Genomic DNA, 11,438 nt, shown 5'->3' on the forward strand with positions numbered 1-11,438 from the left:
CAATGACTAATGCACCCACTGCTTCCATGGCCGCCACTCTCAAGACTCTGGGATGGAGTGAGTGGCTGATCTTTCAGCGACACTTTCTGCACACACGCTGCATGACCTGCTGAGTGATAGCAGCCTGTCCTGTTTTTAATCTCAGACGCTCGGCAGCTGCAGAGTTTTGCTTTCCCATAGGATGTGGGAGCCCGGAGGCCGACGTTGATTGGTTGCGTGGGTCGGGTAGCGGCGTTTGCCAAATGGCTGTAGGCACAAGGAGGGGCGGTGGCATTATTCCTGATTGGTTGTCAGTCCAGGAGGCGGTGGTTGATTGGCTGCTGGGCCAGGAGGCGGCTGTTGATTGGCTGCGTGGGCCGGGAGGCGGCTGTTGATTGGCTGCGTGGGCCGGGAGGGTGGCAGGACGCGGAGGCGGGATCGGTGACTGAGCAGCGGACGAACGGTCGGCCGGTCGTGAGGTGATGGCGGAGCCGGGCTATCGGCCGGTGTCACGGCGGGACTCCCGCTCCCTGGCCGGTTACAAGCACGCATGTCACGCCATGTTGTACGCGGTGGAGCCGGGAAAACTCTTCGGCAAAATCCCCCTCAGATACGCCGTTTTGGTGAGTAAATACACCGGGGTAAATAACCTGGGGCGGGGTAAATAACCTGGGGGGGAATACCCCGGGGTAAATAACCTGGGGTGGGGTAAATAACCTGGGGGGGAATACCCCGGGGTAAATAACCTGGGGCGGGGTAAATAACCTGGGGGGGAATACCCCGGGGTAAATAACCTGGGGTGGGGTAAATAACCTGGGGTGAATAACCTGGGGTGGGGTAAATAACCTGGGGGGGAATACCCCGGGGTGAATAACCTGGGGTGGGGTAAATAACCTGGGGGGGGAATACCCCGGGGTAAATAACCTGGGGTGGGGTAAATAACCTGGGGGGGAATACCCCAGGGTAAATAACCTGGGGTGGGGGTAAATAACCTGGGGGGAATACCCCGGGGTAAATAACCTGGGGTGGGGTAAATAACCTGAGGGGAATACCCCGGGGTAAATAACCTGGGGTGGGGTAAATAACCTGGGGTGTGGTAAATAACCTGAGGGAAATACCCCGGGGTAAATAACCTGGGGTGGGGTAAATAACCTGGGGCGGGAATATCCTGGGGTAAATAACCTAGGGTGTGGTAAATAACCTGGGGGGGAATACCCCGGGGTAAATAACCTGGGGTGGGGTAAATAACCTGGGGGGGAATGCCCCGGGGTAAATAACCTGGGGTGGGGTAAATAACCTGGGGGGGAATACCCTGGGGTAAATAACCTGGGGTGGGGTGAATAACCTGATGGGAATACCCGGGGTGAATAACCTGAGGGGAATACCCCAGGGTAAATAACCTGGGGTGGGGTAAATAACCTGGGGTGTGGTAAATAGCCTGGGGGGGAATACCCCGGGGTAAATAACCTGGGGGAATAACCTGGGGTGGGGTAAATAACCTGAGGGGAATACCACAGGGGAAATAACCTGGGGTGTGGTAAATAACCTGGGGGGGAATACCCCGGGGCAAATAACCTGAGGTGGGGTTTAATAACCTGGGGGGAATACCCCGGGGTAAATAACCTGGGGTGGGGTAAATAACCTGAGGGGAATACCCCGGGGTGAATAACATGGGGTGTGGTAAATAACCTGGGGGGGAATACCCTGGGGTGGGGTAAATAACCTGGGGGGGAATACCCTGGGGTAAATAACCTGGGGTGGGGTGAATAACCTGATGGGAATACCCCGGGGTAAATAACCTGGGGTGGGGTAAATAACCTGGGGGAATACCCCGAGGTGAATAACCTGGGGTGGGGTAAATAACCTGAGGGGAATACCCCGGGGTGAATAACCTGGGGTGGGGTAAATAACCTGAGGGGAATACCACGGGGGAAATAACCTGGGGTGTGGTAAATAACCTGGGGGGAATATCCCGGGGTAAATAACCCCTGGGGTGGGGTAAATAATGTGAGGGGAATACCCCGGGGTAGATAACCTGGGGTGGGGTAAATAACCTGGGGGGGAATACAACGGGGTAAATAACCTGGGGTGGGGTAAATAACCTGAGGGGAATACCCTGGGGTAAATAACCTGGGGTAGGGTAAGTAACCTGAGGGAATACCCCGGGATAAATAACGGGTGGGAGAAATACCCCTGGGGTAAATACCCCAGGGGAGGGGGTAAATACCCTGAGGGGAAGAAATACCCCAGGGAGGGGGAAATACCCCAGGGGAAGGGGTTAAATTCCAGGGGGGAGTAAATAATCTGGGGGGTTTGAGTAAATTCCTGAGAGAAATACCCAGGGGAGAGCAGTAAATACCCAGGGGAGGGTAAATACACTGGGTGAGGGGATTAAATACCCCAGGGGGGTAAATACCTTGGAGGAAGGGAGTAAATACCCCAGGGGGAGGGGGAGGGGAAATTAATACCCCGGGGGGAGAGGGAGTAAATACCCCAGGGGGAGAGGAAATTCCCTGGGGCAGGGGGAGTAAATACCCCAGGGGAGAGGGGGGAATCCTATGGGAGAGTGAGTAAATATCTGGGGAGAATTGGGCAAACATCCAGGGAGGGGGTAAATACCTGGGGGGGGAGAAGAAACTGGTAAGTACCTGCGGCAGAGTGGGGGTAAATACCCAGGGGAGGGGGGCATAAATACTCGGGGAGAGAAGGGGGTAAATACCCTGGGGCAGAGTGGGGGTAAATACCCTGGGGGGAGAAAGTGGGAAGTACATGGGGCAGAGTAGGGGTAAAAACCTGGGGGAGAGGTGGGTAACTACCTGGGGCAGAAGGGCGTAAATACTTGGTGAAGAAGTTGTTAAATATCTGGAGCAGAAGGGGTTAAATATCCGGGGAGATAGTGAGGAGGGAAGTGTGTAGAGGGGGGAGACAGAAAAATAATGAGCAAACATGGAGCCATCTCTGTGCAATGATGCACAAGCTGCAGGAGGCCAAGACCTGGGGTCCTTCTGCTTCACCTCCTCCCCACGCCCCCCCCCCCCCCCCCATCAAGACCCTGCTGCAAAATGTCCCGTGGCCACCCCATGCCATCACTGTCTCCCTCCCTCCCTCCCTCAGATGCAGATGCGGTTCGATGGGAAGATCGGTTTCCCGGGCGGGTTTGTGGACCCCCGGGACAGCTCCCTGGAAGAGGGGCTGAACCGTGAACTGTGCGAGGAGTTGGGCTGGGACGGAAAGGGACTGCGAATCACGGAGGCCGACTACGCCAGCTCCCACGCCACGGAGGCACTGCCTCAGAAGGTGGTGGCCCACTTCTACACAAAGAGAATCTCCTTGGAGGAGCTGCGCAAGGTGGAAACATGCGCTGTGCAGGCAAAGGACCACGGGCGTGAGGTAAGGGAGATTGAACCCGAACCCACATCCACACCTCCTTCCGTGGTGACGTTAATGCACAATCCAATGTGCCGAAGGGGTTGCAACGTTGTCAGTCAGATGCATCAGATACTACGGTAGGTGGCTAGAATCTCAAGGTAACTGGAGGCATGGATGGCAGTGGTGAACTGGTGAAGCGCAGAGATCTTGGGGGGGGGGGGGTGTACAGGGGCTCATGGAGATTTCAGAGATGATGAGGGGTGTAGGGGGGGCTGAAGGGGTTTACAGAGAAAGGTTGGGGTGTAGGGGCCAGAGAGGGTAAATTGGTTTATTATTGTCACGTATACCGAGGTACAGTGAAAAACTTGTCTTGCATACAGATCATTTAATTACATTGGTGCATCGAGGTAGTACAAGGGAAAATCAACAACAGAATGCAGAATAAAGTGTTGCAGTTACTGAGAAAGTAAAGTGCAGTGCAGGCAGACAATAAGGTGCAAGGGCCATAATGAGGTAGATTGAGAGCCCATCTTATTGTACTAGGGGGCCATTCGATAGTGGGATAGAAGCTGTCCTTGAGCCTGGTGGTATGTGCTTTCAGGCTTTTGTATCTTCTGCCCAATGGGCTCCTGAGATAGGAAGTGGTGTGGAGGTTACGGAGATGGGGAGGGGTGTAAGAGGCTGAAGGGGGTTACGGAGATTGGGGTGTAGGGGCTGAAGGGGGTTACAGAGGTGGGGAGGGGTGTAGGGGCTGGAGGGGATTCCGGAGATAAGGGTGTAAGGGCCCGATGGGGTTATGGAGACAGGGTGAAGTGTAGGGAGTTGTTCAAAGTTTGACTTTGAAAGTTGAGATTTTGCCAGACCAAGGACCACTGAGGCTCAGTACAGGGTAAACAAAATCAAGACATGGGATGTGGGGCTTTGGAAGACCTCCAGAGTTCAGAGAGTCAAAGGAGAGCGCCTAGGCAGAATGGCTGAATCTGGAGGTAACAAAGACACGGAGTTTCCACGATCTGAGACATGCTGACTGGGACTTTCAGAATCAGATTTATTATCACTGATATATGACGTGAAATTTGTTGTTTTGCGACAGCACTACAGTGTTAGACACAAAAATCTATAAATTACAAAAATAAATAGTGCAAAATAAAAGAAATAACGAGGTAGTGTTCATGGACTGTTCAGAAATCTGATGGCTCAGGGGAAAAAGCTGTTCCTGAATCGTTGAGTGTGGGTCTTTAGTCTCCTGTACTACCTCCCTGATAGGAATGAGAAGGCATGTCCTGGGTGGTGAAGGTCCTTACTGATGGATGCTGCCTTCAAGTGGGGAATTGGAGTAATGTCTGGGGCTGTGGGACTAATTGGAGAAGTCTTTGAGAGAGCCAGCATGGGCTTGCTGGGCTGAATGGCCTCCTCTGCACCCTAGGAACAGCAAGATCTTGGTATGGATTTTGCTGCCTCAGTTAACGATCCCCTCTGTTCATCCCTCAATCTTAAAGTGACAGTGCCTCAGAATGTAAAAATACTCAAAGCAACTCCCCGGTACAAGTAGGGAGGTGTTAGTGGGTGATTCACACTGCAGTGTTCTTAATCACATGGCTTATACTGCAGCATGGCTGAGTCACAATGGGGTCGGGTGAGGAATATTTTGGGCAGGGGGTGGGGATAAAGTAAAACAGGTTACATAGTGGTGTATATTGTCTGTGAATCTATGTAAACAGAACATTACATTTGTTGCCTTTGTTACCCTATTGGAAATGGAGTCGCATAAGATGTTACCGGGACCAGAGGGCCTGAGTCATAGGGAGAGGTCGGCCAGGCATGGTCTTTATTCCTTGGGACGCAGGAGAATGAGGGGCGACCTTATAGAAATGTTTAAAATGATGAGAGGCAAAGATAAGGTGGACGGTAACAGTCTTTTCCCCAGGGTAGCGGAGTCCAAAACTAGGGGGGGCGTAGGTTTAGGGTGAGAGGGGAAAGATTTAAAAGGGACCTGAGGGGCAACTTTTCCACCTGAGGTGAGTAGATGGAATGAGCTGCCAGAGGAAGTGGCTGAGGCAGGTACAACAGGATCATTTAAGAAGCACTTGGATAGGTACATGGAGGGGCGGGGCTTGGAGGGAGATGGGCTGAATGCAGGGAATTGGGACTAGCTGGGTGGGCACCGTGGTCGGCACGGACTGGTTGGGCCGAAGGGTCTGTATCCATGCTGTATTGTTCTATGACTAAATGGGACTACCTTGGTCGGCATGGATGAGTTGGGCCGAAGGGCCTGTGTCCGTGCTGTATTGCTCTATGACTGTAAGCTCCGACCAGGTAAGGGCTTCAGGTTTTCTTACTTGAAAGACATCAGTGGCTCCCACTGGGCTCTTGCAATGGTCCAGCAGCCTTCCAGCCAGTGCCCATGTCGTGCTCTGCTGCTCTAGCTTGGGTCAGGAGATAAAGCTCTGGATGTTGGAGGAGCATTGACAGAGGGAGTATCACACCATCGGTTATTGTACCAGCTCGTGGTTTCTGCACTGGCTGTGAGGTGCTGTGGGAAGTCCCTGAGTTGATGAAGGGTGCTGGGGAAATGGAAACTTTTCACCTAAGTAGCCCAGAAACCATTGCATAACACAACCCACTGAAGGTCTAACCTGTTAAAGGCGAGTCTGTCTTCCTCTGCCATGCAGCTCTCAATGTCCCCTCTTGCAACCTCATGTGGCCACTCCTGCCCTTCCTTTCCCAGGTCTCCAACTGCAAATAAACTGATGGAGGGTGGCCGGGATACGGGATACAGGTTCCAGGAATGAGGGAACTGGTGACTCGCCTCTCTTTCAGAGAGTCGCATCATTTTGTTTACAGAAACGGGCCATTTAGGCCTTCTGCTCCCTGCCACACCAGCCTACGACCCTCAGCACCGTACCTTTCTCTTCCCCTCACCGTCAGCCTATCCCTGCTCTTCACTGCGACTACTTCCCTCGGGAGCGAGTCCTGCCCTCTCTGCAGGGTGGATGCTCCCCCAAACTCCTGGTGGGATCTAATGGTGACTGGGGGGATGGGGGGCATCTTCTCGACGTGAGAAGACCATAAGAGCAGAATTAGGCCATTCGGCCCATCGAGTCTGCTCTGTCAATCATGGCTGATTTTTGTTTTCCCGACCCCATTTTCCCCCCTCCTTCCCGTAACCCTGAAACCCCCCTCTTACCCTCCTTTACCATTCAAGAACCTATCAACCTCTGCCATTCAATACACCCAATGACTTGGCCTCCACAGCCCCCCGTGGCAATGAATTCTACAGATTCACCACCCTCTGGTTGAAGAAATTGCTCCTCATCTCAGTCTTAAAGGGACGTCCCTTTATTTTGAGGCTGTGCCCTCGGATCCTGGACTCTCCCACTGATGGAAACACCCTCTCCATGTCCGCTCGATCCAAGCCTTACTTAGTCATAGAGAAATACAGTGGGGATACAGGCCCTTTGGCCCACTGTGTCTATACCAACCATCAGCCACCCGTTTACACTAATCCTACATTAATCCCATTTTTTTTAATTCTCCCCTCATCAACTCTTCCAGGTTGTACACCCACCTATGCACCTACTTACAGCGGCTAAATAACTCTACAACCCTGCACGTGTTTGGGACGTGGGAGGTAAACAGGAGCACCTGTGGGGAAACCCACGCGGTCACAGGGAGAACGCACAAACTCCACGCACAGACAGCGCCGGAGGTCGGGATCGAACCCGGGTCACTGGAGCTGGGCGGCAGCGGCTCTATCAGCCGCGCACCTTTGTGCCAGCACGTGAGGGGTTGCAGTGCCTGACCGCACCCTGCGTGCCAGCACTAGCTCTCCCCCCCACCAACCCCACCCATGCTCACCGTGCTCTCCTCTGCTGACTGTGCCCACAGGTCCTGGGAATCATCCGGGTGCCCCTCTACACCCTGCGGGACGGCTTTGGAGGACTGCCGGCCTTCCTGACCAACACCTTCATCGGCAACGCCAAGGAGCAGCTGGTCGAGGCCCTGCGGAAGCTGAGGCTGCTGAGCGAGCCGGAGCTGCAGGCAGCCATCTCCGCCAGTCGGGTGGGGTAGAAACCAGGGCGGCGCCGGCTCCTGAGCGAATGCCTGCTGATCCCTGGAACCCGCGGGGGGGGGGGGGGGGCACCGCTCCCCACAAAGCCAGGACACAACACTGCATGTCGTAGCAAACTACAGTGTTCGTAATGCAGTCGATTTACCCTTTTTTCTTTATCTGTCATGCGCATGCCACACACGTCCTGGGGCTGGGGGGTGAGTCGTTGCACGGTTTCCGGGGTTTGTATATCGTATGTCACGCGCCACCCTCCCCCAGTCTCTGTTACTACCTGGCATTGGTTGACTCGGGGGGGTGGGGGCAAGAGCAGCCAGCACGCAACGATGCCTCCTTGGAATGTTCAGAGCCCACAAGAGCGGGCAGGTGGCGGTCTCGATTTAAAGTCTCACCTGCGAGAACACTGACTGCAGCGCCTTCCCTTCCGACGGGGCTCTGTTCCCCAGGCTCCTCCTCACAGCGCGGAGCTCCCTCGTTGCTGCTGTTCTGAAGGTGTGGTGCTCCCTCCCCCCAGCGCGAGTGTTGGCTTCCATCCCCTTCTGACGGATCTGTCCCCTACAGAGGTGTTGGTCTACGCTGGTGAATTGGGATAATCATCGGCACTTTTCTTCGAGTTGCTTGTTGGTGTCTTGCTTGATTTGGTGTCGCTCTCCCTGCCTGTGTCCCAGTGAGGGTCAGCAGGGCCCCCCTGAGAGCTGGAGGGTCGGTTGTGGTGTTGAGGGGCATCCTCTCCGTAAGTGGACTGACCGGTGCTTCCGACCCTCTGTCCGGACCCTGGGCTGTGAAGGGCCGGCTTGAAACATGGTATCCCCGAGGTGTGGGGCAGTGGGGTGAGAGCAGAGGGCCAATCAGCTGGCTTTATCACCTGTTTGGGAAGTGGGTGGTGGTGGAGGGTGGGTGCTACCTGGCATGGGGCGATCACCATGCACGCTGGCCACCAGTGTGAGTGTGAGCCCAGAATTTGTTACCTTGGTGTCTCTGTGAAAGCATGAGAGTTGGAAATAAAAGATGCACAACGTTGACGCCCTGCTTCACCACGTCTCTTACTAGACAAAGACACAAACACAGCCTGCCCTGTGTCCCCGCACAGTCGAGCAACTAGTAGAACTGCTGCCTCACAGCTCCAGCGATCTGGTTCGATCCTGACCTCCAGTGCTGTCTGTGTGGAGTTTGCATGTTTTCCCTGTGGCCGCGAATGAATATCGGAGGGGGATGAGTGTGTGGCAGAGGTGACAGCAACTAACAGGTGCCTACCAACTTTGAGGTGAAGTGCACGGAGGCCCCTTCACAAATTATAAGTCGAGCACTGGGGAACAGCAAGATACTAGTGGCAGGAGATCAAAAGGGTTGTAGAAATAGAGGTGAAAGGGCTGGGGGGTGGGGGGGATGTGGTTACAGAGATGGGAAGGGATGGAGGAACTGGAAGAGGTTACGGAGATGGGGAAGTGTGTAGGAACTGAAGGGTATTACAGAGATGGGGATGGGTTGGGGCCAGAGGAGGTCACAGATTTGAGGAGGAGTGTAGGGGCTGGAGGGGGTTCCAGAGAGAGGAGGGGTGTAGGGGCTGGAGGGAATTACAGAGAAGGGGAGGTGAGTATGTGCTGCAGGGGGTTACAGAAATAGGGAGGTGAGTAGGGATTGGAGAGGGTTACAGAGATAGGGAGTGGTGTCGAGGCATTGAGTCACAGAACAATACAGCACGGATAGGGCCTCTTGGCCCAACCAGTCTATAGTGACCACGGTGCCCAACCAGCTAGACCCAATTTCCTGCATTCAGTCCATCTCCTTCCAAGCTCCGCCCCTATCCAAATGTACTATCCAAATGCTTCTTAAATGATACTGTTGTACCTGCCTCACCCACTTCCTCTGGCAGCTCGTTCCATACACTCACCACCCTCTGCGTGAAAAAGTTGCCCCTCAGGTCCCTTCTAAATCTTTCCCCTCGCCCTAAACCTATGTTCTCTAGTTTTGGACTCCCCTACCCTGGGGAAAAGACTGTTACCGTCCACCTTATCTATGCCTCTCATAATTTTGAACACTTTTATAAGATCGCCCTTCATTCTGCCACGTCCAAAGAATAAAGACGGAGCCTGGCCTTCCTCTCCCTATAACTCAGGCCCTCGAGTCCTGGCAACATCCTCGTAAACCTCCTTTGCGCTCTCTCCAGTTTAACCACGTCTTTCCTACAAGAGGGTGACCAAAGCTGTGCACAGTGCTCCAAGTGCGGCCTCACCAACAACTAATACAACTGCAACATAATGTCCCAACTCCTGTACTCATTGCCCTGACTGATGAAGGCCAGCGTGCCAAACGCCTTCTTCACCACCCTGTCTACTTGTGACGTTGCTTTTAACAAACTATGCACCTGTACTCCTGGGTCCCTCTGTTCCATTACACTCCCTAGTGCCCTACCATTCACAGTACAAGTCCTATGCTGGTTTGACTTTCCGAAATGCATCACCTCACACTCCTCTGTACTGAAATCCATTTGCCACTCCTCGGCCCACTTCCCCAACTGATCAAGATCCCCCTGTAATCTACGATAACCTTTACCATCAATAACACCTCCTAATTCCATTTCATCCGCAAACTTACTAGTCAATCCTTGTGCATTCGCATCCAAATCATTTACATAAAATAATGAATACAAGGGTCCCAACACCAACCTCTGCGGCACACCACTAGTCACTGGCCTCCATTCTGAGTCACAACCTTCAACCACCACCCTCGGAGCCAATTTTGAATCACCTAACAAGCTCTCCCTGGATTCCACGGGACCCAACCTTCCAGACCAGCCTACCATACGGGACCTTGTGGAAGGTCTTGCTAAAGTCCAAATGGATAACATCCACTGCCCTACCTTCATCTACCCTTTTGGTTACTTTTCAAAAAACTCTGAAAGGTTCATCAAGCACAACCTTCCACACACTCCTCTAATCAGACTTTGACAATCCAAATGCCGGTAGATTCTGTCTCACAGTTTCCTCCAGTAACTTCCCCTGTGCAGGGACTGAAGGGTGTTACAGAGATGGGGATAGGTGTAGGGACCAGAGGGGGTCACAGAGACGGGGAGGGGTTTAGAGGCCGGAGGGGGTCATGGGGAGGGGTGTAGGGACCGGAGGGGGTCACAGAGACGGGGAGGGGTGTAGGGACCAGAAAGGGTTACAGAGACGGGGGTGTAGGGGCCAGAAGGGGTTTCCAGAGATAGGGAGGGGTGTAGGGGCTGGAGGGGGTCACAGAGATAGGGAGGGGCACAAGGGGTTACAGAGTGAATGTGGTGAGAATTGTGAAACAGTGAGGTTGCCTGACCAGGAACCAGTGCGTGCCGGTGAACACGGGACGATGAACGAGGAGGTCCTGGGACGTGCCAGGACCTGGGGTGGCTGAGCTTGGGGTGAGCTCTTGCTTACGGTGGGAGTACCGAGGAAAACCCCGTCAGGAGGGCAGCAGCTCGGCCAGGGCTAGGGGTAGCAAAGGCGCAGCTGAGGATTTCCGCAGCGGGGTGATCCGATGTTACAGTGGCGGAAAGGGGCGGTGCTTGGACAGGCTGCAGATTTGTGGTCAGGATCCCGTCCTGGGGTCAGAACCAGAATTAACCTCTTCAGCTCCATTACTGTTTCAGCCAGAGATGTGTCTGGAGAAGAAGTGCTGGTAGTTTGATCTGGTGGAGTTGTAAGTGAAGGGTTAATGCACGGACTGCAGAGCCGCAGATAAAAGCTGCAAATGAGCTGCTTCAGAACGTCTGCTGCCAGCAACATCCGCTGACAGTGATGCTTATCTCCCTCCCTCCTTTTCACACTCCATCTCTGCCTCGGCTGTTTGTCGTCTGCCTAACACTGATATCTCATCATCACTCTGCAACTAGTTCTTCCACACCATCTCAATCATCAGTTCTGTGCAGATCCTCCGAGCGATTGTTCCTCTTCTATTCAGGCCCTTTCCCTTCCCTCTGCACCCCCCACCCTCCCCACCCGTCCCCCTCTCTCACTAATATTGGCAGCCCTTGCGTGTGTGCCTTTTG

At 53.9% G+C, this 11,438-nt stretch overlaps 1 protein-coding gene across 3 annotated transcripts; it reads left to right on the top strand.

The window, feature by feature from the left end:
* The first annotated feature begins 409 nt into the window (after positions 1–409).
* zgc:103759 (U8 snoRNA-decapping enzyme) lies at positions 410–8,491 on the top strand. 3 transcript variants are annotated; one of them, XM_052009013.1, is made up of 3 exons: positions 410–602; positions 3,094–3,485; positions 7,237–8,491. In XM_052009013.1, exons 1-3 carry the CDS (start codon positions 462–464, stop codon positions 7,304–7,306), a joined length of 603 nt encoding a protein of 200 aa, XP_051864973.1. In that variant the 5' UTR covers positions 410–461; the 3' UTR covers positions 7,307–8,491. The 3 variants fall into 3 exon arrangements, with proteins under 3 accessions (XP_051864973.1, XP_051864974.1, XP_051864972.1); XM_052009014.1 differs by having other exon boundaries at positions 3,094–3,369; XM_052009012.1 differs by lacking the exon at positions 7,237–8,491 and adding an exon at positions 6,904–7,228.
* The last annotated feature ends 2,947 nt before the right edge of the window (positions 8,492–11,438 follow it).

Source organism: Pristis pectinata, chromosome 43, assembly GCF_009764475.1.
Source record: "Pristis pectinata isolate sPriPec2 chromosome 43, sPriPec2.1.pri, whole genome shotgun sequence".
Lineage (NCBI taxonomy): Eukaryota > Metazoa > Chordata > Chondrichthyes > Rhinopristiformes > Pristidae > Pristis > Pristis pectinata.

Excerpts from the sequence above, each read along its gene's own strand:
- zgc:103759 (XM_052009012.1), top strand. The coding sequence starts at position 462 with ATGGCGGAGCCGGGCTATCGGCCGGTGTCACGGCGGGACTCCCGCTCC. Across the intron at positions 603-3,093 it reads CCCTCAGATACGCCGTTTTG|ATGCAGATGCGGTTCGATGG; the intron begins GTGAGTAAATAC and ends TCCCTCCCTCAG. Across the intron at positions 3,486-6,903 it reads CAGATGCATCAGATACTACG|GTTGTACACCCACCTATGCA; the intron begins GTAGGTGGCTAG and ends CAACTCTTCCAG.